At 38.2% G+C, this 24227-nt stretch overlaps 1 protein-coding gene across 2 annotated transcripts in view; it reads right to left on the bottom strand.

Annotated features, from left to right (window-relative positions):
- The window catches only part of LOC112051020 (kinesin-like protein KIF21A), a 91346-nt gene that overhangs the window by 50010 nt on the left and 17109 nt on the right, over nucleotides 1–24227 (bottom strand). For both annotated transcript variants that reach the window (XM_052882509.1, XM_052882513.1), the window contains exon 3: nucleotides 17592–17820. In XM_052882509.1, the coding sequence (XP_052738469.1) occupies nucleotides 17592–17820 (229 nt within the window). The remainder of the gene's footprint in view (nucleotides 1–17591; nucleotides 17821–24227) is intronic.

Here is a 24227-nt window from a genome sequence, read left to right as displayed (position 1 = left end):
CGGAACGCTAAATCGCTTGGCGGTACGTCTTTGCCGGTAAGGTGGTAACTAGCCACGGCCGAAGCCTCCCACCAGCCAGACCTGGACAAATTTAAGAAAATCTCAATCTGCCCAGCTGGGGATCGAACCCAGGACCTCCGTCTTGTACCACTGCGCCACGGAGGCCGTCAAAACGGTACGCCGGCAATATGACAGTATTCCCTTAGAGCAACGTTACTCTACATTTTATCTATGATATTGACAAAACTTTGACGTGTGTGGGCACCTTTATAACTATGAAGAGCAAGATATAGATGTAACGATAATAACCTGTAACGTAACATTATCTAACCACCGTATAAACAAGGTTGAGCGGCGTGTAAACACACAAACACGTACGCGACTATGTCATAGCGATCGCGGCCTTGTGAGCTATTAGCACTTATTACATACACTACCTGCAGATCTATTTCCATTTCCAAAAAAGTTAGAAGATACTAGCGGACGCCCGCGATTTCGTTTCGTGGAACCAATTTAGTTTTTCACAAATCTCTCGGGAAGGGAACCATGATTTTTCCGGGATATAAATTAGTCTATGTGTTAATCCAGGCTATAATATATCTCAATACCAAATTTCAGCTAATTTGGTTCAGTAGTCAAGGCGTGAAAGAGTAACAAACATTCATATCATCAATATCATTAGTTTTTGCAAATCTCGGAAATCCATGGATTTTTTCGGGATAAAAAGTAGCCTATCTAGTAGTAGAGAGAACAACACGAGCAGAGAACGGGGAGTGTTGATCGATCGTCAAGGATCGATCAACACTCCCCGTTAACCCTACATACTGTAGTCACAAGTTCAGGACTTTGCTCGGAGTTTTTCTCTCTACCGCGCGATGGACCCGACACCGGCGCGGTGAATCCATGGAATGCTAAGATATTCGTCTCATAATCCAGAGTAAAATCTATTTCCATTCCAAATTTCAGTTAAATCGCTTTAGTAGTAGCGGCGTTACAGAATAACAAACATCCAAACATCCATACAAACTTTCGCGTTTATAATATTAGTAGGATGTGACGTGCCGACTGACGTCGTATTTTAACAGCAACTATTTTTAGAAGTCGGATAAGTAAAAATTATTTCAATTTTTAAACTTGGTCAGTTTATCGCATTTTTGTGCTTGGTGTTTGTATTTACAAAATACTCATAAGTATCTTAATTTTAGTTTCCGTGACCGCGAAACTGAAGACTGAAGACTATACTTTTGCAAAATTAGCATTAAGAAGTTCGACCCAGAAAATTTCATGGTACCATCTTGCAACCTTTCTCTAACAAAAAAGTTTGGTAAATAAAAATCAGTATACCTTCCTAAAGCAAAACATGCGCACTGAATTGACAACTTCCCCTTTTTGGAAGTCGTTCAAAATCAGTTTATAACTACCAAACGTTTCAAAGGTTAATGAATGAGTCACAATGCGCTAATGAGGAGACTGGACGGTAATCAACCGTACCGTTTAGTATGTAGGAAACGTCGCGGTATACCACACATCAAGCAGCGTGTGCCGCCCGCCCATTTACGGCCACACACCTTCTAGAAATAAATAATGCAAAAAATACATCGTCTACGCTAAGTTAGACTTAAACTCTTTGTAATAGGGTTCGTAATTAGTTCTTACTGGCAGTTAATTAGTTAAATGTTATAATGAATGATTAAACCAGGTGTTGGTGAATATGGACTTTGGCCAATGTTCTAGGTTTCTATCTCTACATCTCTACTAATATTATAAAGAGGTAGTTTGTGGTATTGTAGGTCTCTCTCTCAATCTCTGGATGTACTAAACCGATTGAAAATTCCTTTATCATAAGAAAGTCACGTTATCTGTGACTATCATATGCTATATTTTATCCCCATATTCTCACGGGAACGGAAACTACGCGGGTAAAACCATGAGGCGTCGGCTAGTAATGGAATAAAAATGATCTATTATGATATTGATTACACTTTAATTCGTTTTTTTTTAATATTTTATTACTTATTGTTTCACTTAAAATATGCAAGATGTTTCTTTTTCTTGTGTTTAATTACGGTTTAATTAATTATAGGTATTCGTAGAAAAAAACAGTCATTATAACTTTATGTTACTACTCTTATTATTATAACACTCTTTGAGCAGTTCTCATCACTTAATTTGATCCCATCAACTTTTATTTATACAAAATGTTCCTTACCCTATCTACGACCTCCTCCAAGATCGAATGTGAATCTATTAAGCGTTTTAGGATTGTCAAAGCAACAAACGGACAGAATTATTTCGCATTTAATATAAGCATGGACTTGTATAAATACTACCAAATATGATATTGGAACGCATTACATGTTTTGCGTGAGCGGTGACATTTCCCATTGCAATACACCTCCGCAAAGACCTTTACTTTACAAAACCTAAGGACACTTTTAATGACAATATTGTACGATTAGTACGTAAGACTTTAGATTGCTACTGAAAGTAAGTAGTACGCACAAAAGCGCGCTTCAATAATCTGGACTGAGAGCCTGCGAACCTTCCAAAGCCTTAATAACTCAGTGATGAAGGGGCCGGACTCATCACCGAGAGGTGGTGGTTCGAGCCCTGGTCGCCGGTACCCACTCCTAACAGTCTTTCCCGACTAATTGTTCCCCCCCATATATAAAGATATGGCAAATATTCATTAAATAGCCACGGGGCACGGTCGATACTCCATATTTGACTTCCTAAGCTATGGTAGGTATATGACTACGCAGGTTAATATTGGTCATGTTTAAAAAAGAAATGACTAAGTAATAATATTTTAAAAAAATTCTTGAGACTACCACAGACTTTACTTTTTTTTTCATTCGGAATGTATATTGTCGCAAGGGCTCGCATTCGTTACGTACGCGCGGAATATGTTCCATTCGGAAAAATAACGAACGTGTGCTTTTCATGTAATTTTTATTGATTTCATGCATTCGGTTTTCAGAACATGGAAAACGGATTCGGAAAACGAGTGTATGCGGCCGACCTTAGTCTACGACTATTCGCAAACCCGCATAAGTATAAGGAGCCGATAAAGGGCCCTGTGTTCAAGCACCGGAAATCCGTTGATAGATATCGATAACGCGTTGTCTATTGTTTTCATTTCAACAGAATCTACGTTTAGGTTAACTTCGCCCACACAATTGCGCTATATTTCCTTCAAAACTAAGGCCGAGTTTTAACGGGTGTCTTTATTTCTAACAGCAGCCACACACATTCAAGTAGATATACCATCAAGTTTATAGCGCACATCTCTTAGCGCGCTACAGACTTGTTGGTAAACTTGATCGTGTGTGGCTGGCGTAACTTAGCTGAAGATTCAGGCAAAACTTATTATAACTTTGTAGCACTGTCACAACGTCGCATTTGTATCGGTTTTTTACCGGATAACACTTTGGAGAGTATCCTCAGGAACTCTACGATCTTGTTAGTGCTTCTCACTACTACCACAGAACAGCGAAACGTTCTTAAGAGTGGCAGGCATACTCTACGTCGTTAACATCTAGAAGACCCGCACAAACGTTTCGCTTCAACATTCGAACTGCTAATTGTATGCCCTTACCGCGTCTATTTCCTGTTACCTATAATTTTAACACATTCGAGGCAAGAGCATAGGCAAGCGTGTTCCAGCCTAAACCACATTATCAACCCATATACGGCTCACTGCTGAGCTCGAGTCTCCTCTCAGAATGAGAGGGGTTAAGCCAATAGTCCACCACGCTGGCCCAATGCGTATTGGCAGACTTCACACACGCAGAGAATTAAGAAATTCTCTGGTATGCAGGTTTCCTTATGATGTTTTCTTTCACCGTTTGAGACACGTGATAATTAATTTCTTAAAATGCACACAACTGAAAAGTTGGAGATGCATGCCCCGGACCGGATTCGAACCCACACCCTCCGGAATCTACCGAGAAACCGGAGGCAGAGGTCATATCCACTGGGCTATCACGGCTCTCCTGATTATCAAGCATTAAATTTATATATTAAAACCCATCAAAATTATCTAGAAAAATTGGATTAACTTATTTAAGTTACAGTGCAGCTAAAGTCTAAATTCTATGGAATATCGCTAATTAGATCCAAATTCGTCACGGTATGCAGCAAGTAGTATTGACCCTCAAGCGACATGGTCCTTACCAATTATGGTTGACACCAAAAAAACGCTGTTTAGTCCAAATGACTCACATCTAAAGAAATAAATTGTCGGTAATTCTTTTTCGAGTATTTGTTATGCAGGCTCGTTAAACTTTTTCGATTATATCCGATCCATTGAATTTCGTATAGTCTCTGTATAGACGTATTCCGTTTAAGTTATCCTTCTCTAGTACTATTTTCCGGAGGAAAATCGTTTGTATTTGTTTGCTCTAATTTCCACACCTTCCACCACCACTATTTTGTCTTTAAGCACTACTGCTCTTTAGATATAAGCAGATTCATCACTCCGGAAAAAAAAATTGCACTGAAAAATTCTAGAAAGAGGTTGTGTACCTACACTACACTGTGGCCACTGTACCGACTAATAATAATGTAGTTTAAATTGTCTTAGGCCTCATTCGCACGTGAGTTAAAAAAACGATACGTTAAAATCTAACGTTGACGCTTTTATAACGTTCTTTGATTTTATTCATGGTCTATTTTCAATGCTCAAAACTGTAAATGCAGCACTGCTCAATACAAAAAGCGTCGGTTTACAAAAACGCTGTCATGTGAACTTATAACTCGTACTTGGGCATGAATTTGATGTGTTTGAACGCTTTTTACATCCGTTTAAAAACTTTCAGCTCAGCTCATACGCACGACGCTATTTTTTGAGCAGTGGTGAATTTTCAATTTTGGGCGTTGGAAAAGACCTATACTTCATACTATATTAGAACGCTTTTTTAACGTCCGTTAAAAAAACTCTTGTGCGAAAGAGGACAAGGTTTTACAGCCTTTTAATTCTTTATAAACATTGTATCTTCAAATATAATCAGTATAACAAGAAATAGTTGTAGAATACTTGTACGTATGTAATCTATCGTTTAACTCTAGCATAACGCTCATAAGAAGGCTCAGAGTCACACAGCGGGCGATGGAACGAGCTATGTTAGGAGTATCTTTGCGTGATCGAATCAGAAATGAGGAGATCCGCAGAAGAACCAAAGTCACCGACATAGCTCAACGAGTTGCGAAGCTGAAGTGGCAATGGGCGGGGCACATAGTTCGAAGAGCCGATGGACGTTGGGGTCCCAAAGTGCTGGAGTGGCGACCCCGCACTAGTAAGCGCAGTGTTGGCCGACCCCCCACCAGGTGGACTGACGACATCAAGCGAGTCGCAGGGATTCGCTGGATGCAGGTGGCTCAGTATCGTGATGTTTGGAAGTCCTTACAAAAGGCCTATGTCCTCCAGTGGACGTCCATTGGCTGATATGATGATGATGATGATGATGATAACGCGGACCTGTCGTCGAGAGTGATTAATAGAGATTACCGAAATTTTTTCCACGTTGTCACGTAACTGCTACCTACTTAAATACTTATTTAGATTTTACGTTACTGACCAAACATGGATCTGTCCTGGGCAAAGAACTCATAGACTTAGCACAAATTGGTGTACGATTACTAATCAATGCTAGAGTAAGGACATAGTTAGCGCATCAAGTGGGTGGTCCAGTAAATAACTTTACACATTACCGTGTATGCGGAATTCAGCTTTATGACAATCAAGTTACGGAAGTTATTCGCAGAACAGGGTGAATTCTATGCGTATTGCGACACGGCATGCAAATCATGATCGACGCTCGTCATCGAGACGTTTTTGTAAAACAATTATAAGGGCAGTAGGCGGCTTGGAATTCGGACACTTTAATTAATAGCAAGATTTCTTTTTTTTTAATTAATAATCTCACAAACTATTTGAGTGGATATGGTAGAATCTTTAAATTCCAAAACTAGATTGAGTTAATAATTTTATATTGAGCGCAAGAACGATTTCATCATAAGTTAGAAATTTGGCTAGGCAGGGAGAACAACACGAGCGGAGGAGGGGAGTGTAGTCGATTGTCAAGGAATTCCTTAACCCTACATCCAGTGGTCACAAGTCCTGGACTTTGCTCGGAGTTTTGGTCTCTACCACGCGATGCACCCGCACAGTGAATCCATGGGTTGCTATTCCTTAAAATATGAATTTTGTACGTTTCTTCTTTAATTTGATAAAGTGTATTGACGTAAACGACATCGTACCTATGTTTAGTTTATTCTTGTCCAACGTAAAACAAGACTACGCGACTAATCGCCTTCTAGAAATGAAGAACGTGAAGAAGCTTTCAGAGAGGAATATGAACGAAATCAAAAGACAACATTCTTTCCTTACATTCCCAACACCTGTGCCACAAATGCATAAACAAACAAAAGTTATTAATATTAATGTAAATTACCATAAACACATTGACCATGCAAGATTCTAATCAATGTCCATAGCCATATTACAATATATTGCCACTCAGTTCCTTCCTTTCCATATCCATCACTCCTGCCATGACTATTCAATCGCACAAACAAAAGCAGCAATTAATTAAAATTGATGTGGATTAGCAGTAATTTATACATGGGATAATCTATTTCGAGCGCCGCTTGAATACAAATGTGACACGTGGGCTGCAGGCATCACTTTAGCATATTGTTACATCACGAATGTCAATTACTTCTATATAGCGAAGTCGCTTCGGCGCCGTGGAGTACAACTTAGCACATTAGGATCAACCCACTCGAATATGGATGCCTTTGATCTGAGATTATTGTCGTAATAACTTTATAATTACTATGTAGATACGAGTACGTTGTACTGGTAGCTAAATTTAAGGATCTAAGATATCGCGTTTCAAATTTTCCTATATAGTCTGGAGCGTTGTCATAAATTTCCTGCCAGAATATAACTTTAAATTACAAGCGTAAGCCCTCATTCGGACGAGCGTTCAAATATAGTATGTAGTTAAATTCAAGTTCCATTTCCAACGCTCAAAATTGAAGATGCAACATGGTTCGAAAACAAGCGTCGCGTTTAAAAAACGCTATCGAGTGAACATATACATTTTAATGCATTTGTAGTATTTGAACGCTTTTTTAACGTCCGTCAAAAAAACTCACGTGCGAATAGGCCCTAAGCTGATCAGAATATTTCTTTCCTTCAAAGCGTGACATGTCTATTATCTAAATTTAATATATCCTAATATTACTATATTAGGATATATTAAATTTAGTTGTGATGACTTATGGTTTCGAGACTTGGTCGCTAACTATGGGCCTCATAAGAAGGCTCAGTCACGGCGGGCGATGGAACGAGCTCTGTAAGGAGTATCTCTGCGTGATCGAATCAGAAATGAGGAGATCCGCAGAAGAACGTCTCGGCTGATATGATGATGATGATGATGATGATGATGATGATGATGATGATGATGATGATGAAATTTAGTTGCACAACCTATTGGTGTTATTTTTGAGAAAGAAAATTTCACATCAACAACGGTCAATTCACTCAAACATTATATAATAGTCTACAGAAAAAATAAATATGCCAAAATATGCAAAACTTAATCGTATAATTTGAAAACTGGTAGTCTTGACTATTATTTAAAACTTTTCAGTCTTGAATTTCTTCTATTATATCGAATGCCTAACATTCCGATTTATCAAACCTTCTGCTTGTGATCTAAGGAATTACTATATCCATGTCATAGCAATAAGGGTTATTAGTTCTTCAGCAAGACAAAGAGTTCTTAATGGCACGTGTGCATTGTGAAATGACGAGTGTTCTTGCGAGCCCCTTGCACACGAGGTTAAAACCTTTACTGCACCGCGCCAAATGGGTCAGGGGAGATATATTTGAATACCAGACCGTTCAGAGTTATACTAAGTAGGTATTTTAGATGGCATATTAGGTATCTAAATTTAGGAATACGTATTATTCATTAAGACACAAATACGGAAAAGCAAGAGAAGAGACGATACTTTGTAAAAGCAGAATTGACGCAATTGTTATCTTGTGATCATCCTATCAATATTATAAAGGCGAAAGTTGGTATGGATGTTTGTTACTCTTTGACGCTACTGAGCGATTTGGCTGAAATTTGGAATGGAAATAGATTTTACTCTGAATTAACGAATAGGTTACTTTTTATCCCGGAAGAACCCATGGTTCCCGCGGGATTTGTGATAAACTGAATTTCACGTGGACGAAGTCGCGGGCGTCCGCCAGTGTATGATAATTAAATAAATCAATTTAAAAAAAAGTAGAAGGCCGCTTAATTAGATAGTAGGACTCTTCTCTGAAAGAGCTCTCCCAAGGAAGTACCTACTGCCATTGTGATCATTTCAAGCTGGTTTAGTTGTGCTTTTCGGTATCATTATAACCGTGAGGTTCGACAGCTAAAAAGTGCTTATGTACTGGGTGTACTTAATTAAAAAAAATACCGACCGAATTGAAAACCTCCTCCTTTTTGAAGTCGGTTAAAAATGAATGCATTTTGAACGCCTCATTTGAGACTACCGGGAGCAAGTAGGGAGCAAGTACAGCGCATAGAGCACGTTGCTAACGAATGTGCCGTGTAAGGGGATCCTTTTACATACAGTTGTGCTACTTAACAACAGGTACACCATGTGTTTGGTCCGTTAGTAATTTAAATAAAAAATGCAACTACCTGTTTTCGACCAAACATGATGACATTAGTAATCTATAGTAAATAAATTACAAGCCCTTCGAATAAAAATTAAAGCTCAAAAGTGACGGCATAGTGCTTAGAGTTATTTTCTGATATAGTAACAGCCTTCCAAGCTTTATTCACGTTGGTTCATTTCACAGGTAAATTTTTTTCATGGGCTTGTGGTCTAATATTATAAAGAGGTAAAGTTTGTGGTGTTCTAGGAAGTAATCTCTGGATCTGCTGAACTGATTTTGAAAAAGTTTTTACCACTAGAAAGCTACGTTATTTGTAAGTGTCATAGGCTATATTTTATCCCCGTATTCTCACGGGAATGGTAACTACGCGAGTGAAACCGCGGGGCGTCATCTATAAATACACTCGTACTTTGAAATCACTACCTTAAGGGAAATGGCATGTTCTTTTGTAACAACCATTAGTCTATAGACTACTTTATAGAATTAGAGCCTGCGATGGCCAGACATACTTCATACATACTTTATGAAGGCTGAAAGTTTGTCAGCCTATGCTCCTATCGTCAAATACTTAAGTATGTTTGAGGTGACATTGGAGGGTAGCAGTTTTCAAGTGCCCAGACCCTCCATACTAGTATAAAACGTAATTTTTAATATTATTTACGGTATGTCATAAGACATAATGTTTCCAGTCGGCAGATCCTTAGCTTCGTGGCAACCGTTCGCTTGATACCCTTAAAGTTTGACCCCTAAAGGTGTTTTCGAAGAGTTATCGCAAAAATCTTCTCTCTTACGCACGGCTAGGGTTTGGAATACCCTTCCCAAGTCTGCGTTTCCTGACTCTTATATCTTGGGTGTCTAGAAATAAGAATGAATAGACTTAGACTATATTTACACTTACCATTGTGAGATCATGGTCAACCGCGAATTGCATAAAAAGTCAAGTTTTTGGGGAATTCTCATATTAAGTAGAGCCATTTATTGGCTCAGCTTAATAAATGAGAAATCATTTCCCCAGTCCAAACTCTATAATTGGCTACCATTCTCACCTATGGCAAGAGCATAGGCTGAAATTCAGCGTTGATAAATTGAGGCTTGTCTGGCCGTCACAGGCCTTTAGTCCACTACTGTTGTAGGTTGAACATCGGCTGCGCCAAATGGGTCAGGTGGGGAACCAGTATATGCTATACTGTTAGCGGTCTTTATTTGGATTATAGCGGTCAAACTAATAGCACAGTAGGCGTTCTCCTATGTTATTACCTTGACCGTTATAATCCTCGATTGCGGTTAGGTGGAACTTTTTTATTTGATGACAAGTTAGAGATTTCGCTTGATTGTAAGTTATGATACAGTTAAAGATCGTGCAAACGATGCACGCCGGGAAACGTGTGGTAGTTTGTTAAACTCATACTCCGTGTCGATTTCTAAGCGGCGTCGTGTCGGATCTATCTAGAAATTTTAATGATGAGAAAATAATGATTTCTATCTATCATCATCATCATAGTCATCATCATTATCAGCCTATCTTAACGGCCCACTAGGTACAGGGAAAGACTCCTTATAAGGGAGGGGATATGGAGTTTAAACCCCCCATGCAGCTCAAATGCGGGTTGGCGGACTTAAGGTGATGATGTTAAATTCGAGTTAGAGTCGTTAAACGACTCACATATAATAATAATGATAATGTTCGGTACCAGATAAGTGCCGATACTGACTAACATGCTCTAGGCACGGAGGTGTAACATCACCAACTTCCAAACTCCGGGCCGAGATGGAAATATCTTATAAGAAAAAAGCTCACTATTACAAAGCCCAGCCCGAATTCGAATTCGAACCTAGGACCTCATAACCCGAAGCCACGTAGGCTAACCACTAGAGCAACGGGGTAGAAGATCCTATGCTATGCTGAGTAACAGTATGCAAATCTCTACACTGAAGGAATGAAAGTCAAGTAATCCTTAGGTCTATTGTCAACCATGAGGATCGCAATCAAAATTCAAATTGATTTATCTTAGTAAAACCGATTGTCTGACTTCTATGTACACAAAGTTACGGCTTAGTAAAGGTTAACTCAAACATTTTATTTTTTGGAATGCATCCAAATTTACCACATGCTCTTTCAACGGTTGTTACAAGAAAATGCTTTCTCAAATGATTATCTGCCAATGTAGGCTTCATAGGTAAAGGTAATAGCTATATTCTGCCCTATATTCATCCTACTCTATGGTATATTATTTTATTTGCACGCTCGTCACAGTAGTGCCGTTAAATAGTAATAAATCAACGTCATAGTAAATTGGACCTAATATTTATTAAAAAGATCGTACATTACGAGACATTGACTATTACTTAACAGACTTTTCGTTAGGAGCTTTCTGTCTAAAGAAGTTACTTGATTTTTTTCAAAGTTTCGTTTATACCTTAGCTAAAAAGCGGATCACTCCGCCATTCTTTCAATTGATTAAAATATTTTATTTTCCTCTGCTAGTGTATTGACTCTACCCTATTGACGTGCAAATCACTCACCTAATGCTAACGAGCAAAACGTTCGAATAATTAATATTGTAAACAACATTATTTCCCATCTGAATAGAATGTGGAACAAAGCAAGGAAAACGTGCTACCATCGTGACAAACGGACATATATGGCGTTCGTCTACACATTCCGCATTCTACGGTTCACTTGGCTGATCTTTATTCCAGTAGGCATTGGCTGGAAGCGCTTTGGGTTTATTTGTTGACTTACAGGATGCATAAATGTATAAATACATCAGGTTAGGTTAATGACAGTTCGCTTTGTAATGGCAGAAAAGACCTGTAAAATATTTGTGCTGTAAAATCGCGACGCCTGGTTTATCGGTCAATTATGTCACAGACGTTATATGACAGCAGTGAGAGCTTTATTAGAGCTTACAAATTTAATATGATTATGCATATCCTGTTTATTAAATCAAGTATTTTTATAACTTTTTTTTTGTGATCTTAATAATTATGATCTCAAGATGATCTCAAGAATAGTTCACTAGTTTGATTCTATAGATCTTTCTACTTTTCTAGTACTTATAATATGTACTTAGTAAACATTAAGACGACTTAGCAGTAGCATGCACTTAATAGATGCTAAATGCACTGCCTACTCTTACGGCTCAATATGAACCTGTATTGGGGAAAAAAAATCTATTACAGCAGCACTATTTCCAGCATCACAACATTATTATATACACAAGCGACTCGTTTCCGCATTCTCCTGACTAAGCTATTGTATCTTTTCTTTTATTAACTCCACTGCAGGCGAACTGCGGCCGGAAAAAAAGAAAAGAACCACTTTGCTGTTATTTTTTCTTCTCTAAAATAGACTTATCTATTGACGACGTGACAGTGTGTCAGCTGCCAACACGTTTCGACGAGAAAATAATAAAAATAATAGGCGGGTGCAAAACAACCGGACTTAGGTCGTTAGCGACCCTAGGGTACAGATGTGGTGATAAGTAGTTCAGGAGACTACTTAACACCGGCCGAACATGACAAAGTCATGTCGAACTAGCACTAACGAAAAGGAGTGTTTTAAATTATTAGGTGGATCTCTGTAAATAAGTTCGATATGAAAAGCTCAGCCATGCTAATGCTCTGCCCCTATGCATAGCTGCATTTCCGTTTGAAGGGTATTTTAAAGACTATGGTTTGCACTTGACTAGAATTATGCCTGGAAGACAGCCGGTTGGAAAGAGCTCGCCTAGAAGCGAACACCACTTGCCTTAAATGTGTTCCAATTATAGGTGGTGGGAAACACGCGGGAAAAAGTACATACCTAACAATCTGAAATAAATAAACATCACAGAGAAATTGTACAAAAGTTTGTAGAACATACATAAATTCAAATAATAAAAATATAACTACTCGACCCTAAAAGTCATGTTCTCACTTGAAACCGGGTTCTGCTATGATTGTCGTAGCCACACCAGGCCAATACAAATATGGTCGCGCTCAATAGACATCTTGCACCTCATGCTTATTCATGAGCTCGTGTAAGTTTCCGCGTGCGCGTGTGGTCAATTGTCAACACAGTGCTCGGAGAGCGGATAATAGAACAAGCAGTTTCATGTCGCTCGACTGGTTGTAATGACGTTTGCCAGTATCGAATTCTAGTACACTTCGCTATAGGTCTCTAGCGGACCCGGTCAAGCTTCGCTTTGAGTTATGTGCACTTCTTCCCTATCCCTACCCTACCACTATCCTACCCCTACCCCCCACCTCAAAAGTGTGATAAATGAAGAACCGCTCGACCGATTTTGTGCAAACTTCACATAAATCATTTAAGTACTAAATAGTCCGAACAAAGCCTAAACATTTGGTTTGGATAGGTGAGCCCGTTCTTGAGTTATAAAATTACAACGAAAAGTGACTTTGATTTTTATACATAGCTGACGCCGCGCGGTTTCACTCGCGCGGTTCCCACCCCGTATGAATACGGGGATAATATATAAGCCTATAGCCTTCCTCGATAAATGGGCTATCTAACACTAAAGAATTTTTCAAATCGGGCCAGTAGTTCCTGAGATTAGCGCGTTCAAACAAACAAACTCTTCACCTTTATAATATTAGTATAGATAAGTTATTTAAATATAAATAAACATCAATTACCGATAGCATATAAGCACACCACAGTATTGCTGGGCCGGTAAACCAAGAACAAAGCAGAACTGGCGGATTAATTGATTTCATGAATTTCATAAAAAAAAGCTGATGATGATGATGACGATGATGATGATGATGATGATGATGATGATTATGGTGATGATGATAAAGACATTTTGAAGCTAATGAGATAGGTTTACCATATAAAAATAAATCCCGTTATAGTGACTCTATCGTCAGGTTAAAAGGCTTATATTACCTAGTAAGCTGGCAAGAATCTCAGCAGTTGTTTTTGTTCCGATTATATCCTTTGTCATTTTGATTCTGCGTGCTTAGCTGCAAATATTTCCATTGGCTAACCAAACGTAATTATAATTGAATCTATGCAAGCAATTAACTGCAGCCTTCACGGTGTTTCAATAGAATAGCCGTCGTTACATGATACTGCAGGCCCTTTACTACGCCCTACATACTTCACTCGGCACTACAAGAAACAAGGGTATTTGACCGTTCCAGTTTTTGCACAGGTTTGCTCGTAAGTACGATTTTAAATGAACGGTAAGTTGATGTCGCACATAAAGAATATTTAAGTGCCTTTTGTGTATTTAAAAAATAACTGATAACTAGTGAAATACTCATGATTGATAACTTAGACATAAAAGCTGAACGTCCATTTGTTGAGAGAAAAAAAGAAAATTGCAGATTTTTTCAAGACAAGACAAACCCGCTTTCCATGGTTCGCTCCACGACTGTGCTACGAGTACGAGAGCTAGACTACGAGAGGAATGGCGACGGATCGTAAGATTGCCAACACCCCACGACCACTATGTCAAGAGTTTCGACGAAGAAGAACTTGCACTTTGTATAGCACCATTGTCATATGTATTATTACCGCCAAGTATATGTCGCATATGTTGCGGTATGAACGGTATGGTTGTTGGTGTTGTAAAGTTGACGGGCGTGAAACAACGCATCAGGGAGATGATATATGATAAAGCTCTGAAAATGCTACAACTTCCTCGATTACAGTTGGTATTAACATTAATTATTTATGTTATTGCAAAGGGGAGGTATCAGTGTTGGTATAAATAAGAGGGTACTTGATGACTTTAGCTCAGTTGTTTGTGAGGCAGCGTAGACAACGTCACGCTGCCAGTCGCGTTAGTGATTTTGTGCAATAACGTTTTGTGTTGTAATTATTGTTTAACATAAATTATTTAGTGTGGGCACGGAGAACATGTCGGGCAGGGTGATGCATTCTAAAGGCATCCCTTAAACCTACCCCCAAGGTCAAAAGTCCTGGGACCTGCACGAGGTGTTTTCTCTGCAATAAAATAATGGTACAATCACGATCGCTGCTACCCGTCACGTCGCAATAGGCTATTGTTTTGATACTAAGGTCTGACAGACCAGCTGCTTAACCAATCATGTTAGAAATACACAGAAAATTGTCCTGTTTTGTGGAAGTTACAGCAATTTATATCAACTACTTAAGCTTGGATACGAGAACTTTTGGCAGATTTTTTCAGTATCACAAAAGTAAAAAGTCATTTAAAAAATCAGTACCGTAGTCACAGACTAGGATAGGGTAAGTTTCCCTTACGATAGTGCAGTAAACTATAGCGAATAAACACTAAATATTCCAAGTCCCCTCAGTCTGAATCGCGTTCGTGCAAAGGCGACCGGCAATAAAAAATAGGTGAATTTTAAATGAGGCAAGTGGCCATTGTTTTTTCAGTTCTGCAAACTTTATGCGGAGTTCCCTAACCCCGTGTTACATCAGCCCACGGCACGGCGAGGCGGCAATTGTTCGGCTGTCGGCTTAATTATTACACCGCCGTTTGCGTGCCCGCCGACAATATGGCGGACATTTCAGCTGCACTCGCATAGTGACCCAACGAGACGTCTGTATTCACTTGAATAAAATCCTTATAACGAAACGAAGGCAATAATTTTTACTTTACTTAATAACATTTTTGTTGCCTTTTTAATGTAATTTACATAATATTTGAATTCACAACTCATATTCAAAAAAATATTAAGCACAAATGTCTGTTTGCTGCCATTTTACGAAAACAACGTGGTGATAAATGGGACCTAGGAGCAGGACATGGGGTACTTTTTATCATGAAAAATTCACAGTCCCTGCGGGATTTGTGTAAAACAGAAATCCACGTGAAGTGGGCATCCTTTAGTTTAAAGTAAAAATTCAAACCAGGATAAAGAAAATTCCGTACGTAGGTACATAAGTGTAAAACCAACGAATACAAAAAATAATTTATTTTTTGTGGATTATAATAAAATCAAGACAAACATTGCCAGCTCTATACTCTCTCTACTCTGATATAAAATAATCAAAGCAATTGTGTGTATCATTTATGTCCAAAAATATATACAAATGCGTTGCAGCACTACAACATGCCTAACTAATGAACTTTAGAATTGTTAAATTAATTGCAAACTATGCATTTCTGAATAGTTATAACTAGGAGCATATGCACGCAGTAGTTACGCTCGGAAATGAATAATTGCAAATTTTGCATTTCAGAACGCAGCTGCACGATAACGAATGCAAAGATGGATATCATTAAACCACTAGAGAAGGGACCTTCCCATTGTTTCGCTGCTCACTTTTGCTTTTATCTCGTTGGAGAACTTAAAAAGCAATTGTCGAGTGTCTCAAAGGTAAAAGGTGAGGGTAACGGAAACTGTGGAGCGTTTAATTAAGCCGGCGCCGGTCGCCTTTCAAACATCGTGGGGGACTGCGCGGTGCAATAGTGCGTGCAGGAGGGAAGGACACATACATGCCAATGTGTACTATTACAAGAGGCATTCTCGAACCCGCACGTTTTATTAACCGATTTCAAAAAAGGAGGAGGTTCTCAATTCCAGTCCATGTTTTTTTTTGATCGGTAGAATTCAGGGCTGAATTGAATTCGTCAGTGTCGTATCGCTTTTAGATCAAACTGCTAAAAAAAATGATGAGACTAGAGCTCAGCAGAGAGCCGTATATGGGTTAATAACGACGACTGTAGTTTTGCTTCCACTCCTCGATATCAAAGTAAGTTACACAAAATGTTTATGATGAAACTACAGCTTAGTGTGACTCGAACAGAAACAAGGTCGTTGTACGAATCGACTGTTGAGAAGTGAGAAGATTTGAGATCCAATTTAAGCCACCCACGTGTTCATGAGCGAGCATAACTATTGCTATATTATATATTATATACTATATTACATAACTTACAGTTTTATACAACGTTAACTCTGAACGAATAAAGTTAACGAAAAGTGTTAGGTCAATGAGAATCACAATATCAAATGGAGAATTTAGGTAATCATTATTGGTAACTTAGATCGGATTTATCAACCAGCTAGACTAATTCATATAAACTATTCCATAGTAGTTATGAAAGTAATATGATAGCAGAAAGACAATCATATATTATCAAATGTAGATAGTAGTCTTTCGTAGTGTAGTCTATTGGTATCTCTAGTGCACAAAAGACGAGAATGCACAATAGAATAGACGTATTGCGCCATACAATGTGTGCGACTCCCGCCATAATCATAAAACTAGTGGCTAGACTAACTGCATAATTGATTATAATTAAAAAAAATACAAGTTCTTTATACATTCAGTTTTAGATTACACGATCTCTGCATTCGTATCTGAAACTGGATAATAAACTAACTATGTACGTTGATCTACGTACATACTTAACACAGCAAAATTTATATTATTGTTAACGTTAATGACTTTCTTGTAATATAATAATAATAATATAACGTATTATTTTAGGATCTAGAAAGTCATAGCCTTTACAGTCTGGTCACTAAAGAATTACATACAAGTCCGAATTAAATTAGATTCTCGTCAATATTGTCAATCCAATTAAACAGACAAAAGCTTAATGCTTATTGTAACTTTCCTCAGACTTTAGACAGAAAAAATGCATCTATAAACTTAAGAAAGTCTTATCTACCAGTTCTCGGAACTTCCCTCGGACTTTAGGTGGAAGCTATATCTATCTATGAGCTAAAGTAAGGTAAGGGCGTCTAATTTACCAAACCAGTAGGTTATAGGGCCTATTCTGTAAAAACTAAAGATGTTTTGTGTGGCAAGCGCGAATTTAGAGTTCATCTCTTTCTTTCTCATTCTATAGTACCTATCTAGTAAGAGACAGTGCGAGAGTTTCAAAAACATCGATATACTCAGATTAGCGCGTAGCTCCGAAAGATAAAACGAAGAAGTGAGTGTACAAACCTGTCCATAAGCGAGCACTGTAGCATTGTACCCATCGAGAGCCGCCTCCACGAGTTTCCTGACGCACGTCTCGTACACGTCCTGCTGGTCGGCGCTCGGCTCGAAGGCGTAGTCGAAGGTGAACGCGCGCTCGGCGCCCAGGGCGATGCCGCCGTCACCGGCCGCGCCGCCCGCCCGCGCGCACACGCCGCACCCGTCGACCACTTCCGCTGGCGTTTGTGGGCGGATCCTGAACCATGAGAATAAGAGGAAATAAGTAACAACTCATTCAAAATTAATCTTTAAATTTTAGGTTATTATAATTATAGTTAGTTGTATTTGTAAACCTCAAAGTAAAAAAGGCTTTGTTGCCATATACGACTATATTTTTCAGATTAAATTATTGTTTCATTAGAAATTGGCTAGGCAGAAAGACGAAGAAGGTGGATTTACAAGACGGTGGTCCTACCGCCAAGCGATTTAGCGTTCCGGTGCGATATCGTGTAGAAACGGAAAGGGGTGTGGATTTCATCCTGCTCCTAACAAGTTAGCCCGCTTTCATCTTAGATTGCATCATCACTTACCATCAGGTGAGACTGTAGTCAAAGGCTAACTTGTAGAGAATAAAAAAAATCAACACGAGCGGAGAATGGGAGTGATAATCGATTGTCAAGGAATTCCTTAACTCTACGTCCAGTGGACACAAGTCTTGGACTTTGCTCGAAGTTCACTCTGTCACGCGATGGACCCGGAACCCGCACCTTGAATCTATGGACTGCTAAGATATTCGTCTCATTGGGATACCATACCAATTGGGGAATTATCATTATCGGTTTCTAACCATTTTTAAGTGCAATTCGGCAATACGAGAAAACTGATAAGCTATAAGACTTTTTTGCCAGGATAAGTTCTTCATAGTATCGTTACTGTGCCAGTTAAGTTACTTTTATTATTTTATTAGGGTAACTCAACTTATATTAGAAGGTATCAAATATTATCATATTAATATTATAATCACTGGTCACTTCAAATAGGTTTAAAATTCAAGTTAGTTTTAAATAATAAATTTAAATAAATGTATGTAGAATACAGCCATTCGAGATTGTAATATGCGATGCATATGTTACGCGTACTCAGATGTGTAATTAGTATTGGTGCGGAGTTTTGATAGTCCTTACAGATAAACGGACTGTGTCATAGCGCATGCAAATTACACCATTTACACAACGACAGTGTGTGTGTTACACACTTGTGTGCTTTTGGTCCCACGGTACTAATTGCATAATTATAATTCAATTTTGAAAAGTCCCATTCTGTCAGAACATCGTGCAGAATCGATGCCACAGACTTACATACATACTTTAAAATCATTACACTCATTTTGCGTAGGTGGTAAAATTTTAACAACTGCAGTTAAACCTCGTCTATAAATAATTACCTACTAGTGCAAGTCCGTTGATATAAAATTCAGTTTTTCTCAAATGCAATCGTAGGTACCATGAGCCATAATTTTTTTTGGAACAACAGAAGTAGTAGCTTGTTTGTTAATGCAGGATATAAGCTACCTCTTTTATAAATTTCAGCAAGAAAAGGACCTGTAGCCAAGTGGCACGTCGATTGACTTTCTACGATCGCAAACGTTTCGATAATTAAAAATTGTATGAGAATGACATTTGCTATCGACAGGTCACGTTCAAGTTGTCGATCGGATCTGTCATTTCCATACATTTTTGTAGTTTTCTAAGCGTTAGCGTTTGTAGAGAGAGAATCGACGTGCCACTTGGCTACAGGCCCAGTTTAGTAGTTGCGGCTTGAAGGTATAACAAACAAAATACTTAAGACACAAACTTTTGCCTTTATAATATTAGTGTGATTAAACATGGGCAATCAAGTTTCGGGTTAATTTTATTATTTTGTTTTAATATACATTAGCTTGTACAAATTTTGATCCACAACATACTGATAGAGATGCGCTTTGCCCCAAGTGGAAAGTGACTAACTCAGTAATGTTTGTTTTTGTAGGTGGTACTGGTAAAAGTAAAAGTAAATAATGCAAGTAAAATATGCACGAGTAGGTAATTTTAGCTAAAGAGCAATTCAAATCGAAAGCATAGTTGTTAATGAGCAACTGTTTCTTACGCCTTCACAGCTAAATTTAGTCGATCATCATTATCGTTAGGGATACAATAAAGATCATAGCATCTGTTTCTGACAGATAAAAAAATATTTTTTCGAAAACCATATAACACAACATTGACAAAAACAAACATTGACAGAAAAAATCTTAAGTATATAAAAAATGCGTAGCCGCGGAATAGATCTCAGAGAATCAGTTGATACATTCGAATTCAACGGTAGGAAGCTATTAAAAGTTTTATGTGTTTTCGTTAATGACTCTACTACCACAACGGAATACTAATCCTAAAGCACAGAAGTGGGGAAGATTTTCCATAACTATACATAAGTAAGAGTAATTATTTTGAGCTACCTACTTATCATTGGAACTAGCTAAACAACGAAAAATGTCCTTTATGAACAAAAGGCCTAAGGCTACTACATATCTCATGAAAAGAAAGAAACATTAGTCAATCAACAAAGGCTGCCAAACTGGAAATATTGTTGGTTACAGTTGCAATGGGACAAAAGAGAGAGCGATATTTTCGATCCGCTGCTATTGGTCGACAGACAATTCTGTCTTCAAGATATGTCGTGGCGCACATTTTAGGTCTACAGGGCGACAACAAACCCACAGATAACGTTGTCTACAAAGTTCCCAAATTGATATCACCCGGACTGAGATTCCAACCACTGTCATTGGGCTTCCTTGGACTGGGACAAGATGATATCAGACTCACACAACAGGTCTTAATAGTTTTATCTTCCTACGTACTTCAAGCCCTCGCCCTTGACTTTGCTATAGTCACATTAAAGAGCATTAAAGCAAATACGAATTCAGAAAAAAAACAAACCGCATAAACGTGCGTGGTTATACTTTGAATTTTTCTTTCGCCAAGTCACCGTATTGTCAAGAGGTGTGACTAAATCGACCCTTAACAAACTTGAATACTATAATTAAATGTTCTGGCGAGTGTGAGGACAGCGGTCGCCGCGCTGTCTGGTACAACCGGGGCTGCGCGTACGCAATTTATTATAACTACACGCTCGCGGTTCAATGGCAAAGTACAATATTGGCACAACACTCGCTCGCTACATTTAGAATGGCGTTATGCTGGCTAAATGCATCGCTGGTCCAGTAGCCTTTGCAGCTGTGAATCATAAGGACGTGGAAGCCTAAGCTCTAAATCACTTCTCTTATAGGGAAGATAAAAACTGCACTTTGCAGTGAATGCAAATAAGCTGATGACAATGATGATGATGTTACAAAAGAAAAACATATATCCCTAAAAAGGCAAAATGCCTTAAGTAAGTAATCTTGATTTAGCCATGTAATTTTACAACGCAAATAATGATTCAAGAAGAAACCAAAATACAATTTTGATGAGTATCAAAATCACCGTTCAGAAGTGGGATAGCACATAAATATGCTTGGCTACAGTAAAATCATCGCAAGTGATAATACCACATCAGTAAATACTGGGGAAATAGGAAGTCGGAAGGGCATTCCAGATCAGCGCGCATCAGAAACGAGGAAGGAAAGCGCATCGTTCATGGATATTGAATACGTATCAGTCGCGTAGATTCTTGCGATGCCTAAACATTCATTAAGGGACGAATAAATGAAGTAGTTTTTATTAATACATCGAGAACAATAAGACCAGAAATAAATATTATGATTAAGGTTAAAAAACAGAAAAAAGAGAAAGACAATGGTAATAACTTAACGATCATCAGTGCATCTGAGTAGGACACAATACAAGTATTATCCAATACTGTATTACACACGCCACGCAGTCTGAGAACAGAGGTTGCGGTTGCGCGTGCGATAACCGCTTTTGTAAGGATGTGTTTACTTTGATGCCGACGATGCAAAATGTAAGATCGTTTAAATCGAGATGTTCCTTTCACTTTGTCGAGTACCTGATGCGCTAGATTTAACGAAACACGGGTGGTTGCGGCAGGCAGATATATTTCTGTGTTGGTTATTTGAACTAGAAGTACTTATACTTTATAATCGACAATACTTATACTTGATTTCGACGGCCTCCGTGGCGCAGTGGTATGCGCGGTGGATTTACAAGACGAAGGTCCTGGGTTCGATCCCCGGCTGGGCCGATTGAGATTTTCTTAATTGGTCCAGGTCTGGCTGGTGGGAGGCTTCGGCCGTGGATAGTTACCACCCTACCGACAAAGACGTACCGCCAAGCGATTTAGCGTTCCGGTACGATGTCGTGTAGAAACAGAAAGGAGTGTGGATTTTCATCCTCCTCCTAAACAAGTTAGCCCGCTTCCATCTTAGACTGCGTCATCACTTACCATCAGATGAGATTGTAGTCAAGGGCTAACTTGTAAAGAATAAAAAAAAAATCCCGATCAGCCTATCAAATGGCCAATTTTCATTTGTCCTTCCTTGGATTCAGCTGCGATGGATATTTCCAATAGTCATATCTTTTATTTAGTGTGTAGTCTTTCATGTCCATATTACAGAATTTAAAAAGTTAAAATCAATATTTTCTTATCAAATTTTGTGTAATATATAATGGAAACAGAGCTTAGCTGTTCAGCTCCACGTCAAAGATCATTTATTTAGTTATTTTTATCAGCTGGAGGAAATATTATGAACAGTAGTTGATCACAGTTATTATCATTAATAACTAATAGTCGTTAAAGAGTTAAATATTATAGTCACCCTAAAGCTACCAACCCGTGTTAGTGCAGAGTGGGTCTAAGCTTCCCCTACGGAGGGCTGGCCTTACTGGGCCCTTAAAAATAGGATGATAATGATGAAGATTTTTTTTCATACCCCAAAATTTAAAGGCAAAACAACGTCTGCCAAATCATAAATTATAAAAATAATTTGATCGCATTATACTTTCAATAGAAGAACTGAAATTAAGAAGTCTTTCCATTTTCTGGGCATATACCTTCCTAATAATATCGATTTATTGGTATATTGATCAAAACGTGTAACATATATTTAAGCAATTTTAAAGAATCAAAGAAGCAATAGTAATATTTTGTAGATAGCGATCGAGTATGCAATAATCCGTGAATAAAAATCTGTTAAGAAGGCTATGACGAAATTTAACCTCAGCCGTTCATTTTACATGATAAAGTTTGGGATTCAACAATTTAAAAGTTCACTAAGTCAAGGCCTATTTTAATCCTACCAGTGAAGGATCATATGGCACTATCTATCTTTTAAAATCAAAGAATTACAGATCTTATTGGTTTATAGTTTTCTATTGTTGAATCTAACCCCAACGATTTGTGTCAAGTTAATGTATAGACTTTACATAAAAGCAAATCTACGAAGCAATAAAATCAGATGGTTTAGCAATTACATTGAATGTAGGTAAGGCGATTATACCGGCGTGGGAATGTGCCTTATGCCTCGGTTATCATACTGCGTGCGTTTACCTACCTCAAGTGTGCGTTTTTTTACAATCATAAGTTTTATAGTCCAATATCGAATCATTTTGTGATTTACAGAATTTTTTGTACGGTCTGATGACTATGATTTTAGGGTTAATTTTGGAGTCATTATATTTAAGTTTGTGGAATGAAAAAGTGGTGAAAGGAGTCACATTATCCACAAAAGTGCTCTAATCTGTTTCTTTAACAAACCTTGTGAATTCAAGTACAATACAATGTCAAAACTCTAGCAACACTGATATGTTTCTCTAAATTGTATTACCATACAAAACCCTTTCGGATATAGCCCGTAACGTTAACTGGCCCTTCCTACGTTAATGGACGGATGCGGCTGACATAAACGGTCACATGTTCTGTTTACCAAACGTGGTCCTTCGAAAATACATTTGACTGCACGAGTTCAATGACCTGACCTAATTAAATGTTTATAATTAAATCTCTTTGTAGATTACGAGACGCGCACTGTTAGTTTTTTTTTGTTCTTTTGAAGTTGTTACAGTTTGTGTGAAGGTATTAAACATAGTTCCAAACGAAATTCAATTATCTTCTCGTATCTACTTTTTTTAAATCTTGAATTTGTGGTGATTATGCATATTTCCCCATATTTACATAACTTTCAAAGCATGTCATAATCAAATTTGACTCCAACGCATTTGCGTTGTGCTATAATTGTATACTATTAAGAAATCACCTTAGTTGTCTACCTAAGTGTTTTTAGGCAAGACATGGTGAGAGATTATAGGTAGTGGAATATGCGACACCAGACAGAGCAATACTTCTGCCTTCTGGTATAAATAAATAAATGGGAATCCAGTTTGGCACAACCAAAGCACATAGACTTGATTCCTAGTTAAATAAACTAAACAAAGGCGGAAGTATCAACCAATGCCGTATCAAATATAGAAGCGTCAACATGCAGTTCTAGTAAGTAGTCCACTGTGTACTCATGTCTATTTGTTTTCAGACTCGGAGGCTATTGTACTCGGACAATGCTTACACAATATAGCACGCGAACTGAGGAAGATGGCCGCCGGCCGCGCACCACGCGATGGCTCTACATTTTTTTGCAAGCATAATCTATGCGCACTGCTTGGTAAGTAGGAA

Source organism: Bicyclus anynana, chromosome 1 (genome assembly GCF_947172395.1).
Source record: "Bicyclus anynana chromosome 1, ilBicAnyn1.1, whole genome shotgun sequence".
NCBI classification, from domain to species: domain Eukaryota; kingdom Metazoa; phylum Arthropoda; class Insecta; order Lepidoptera; family Nymphalidae; genus Bicyclus; species Bicyclus anynana.
Note: the sequence above shows the minus strand (reverse complement) of the source record. Positions and strands in the feature narration are given on the sequence as shown.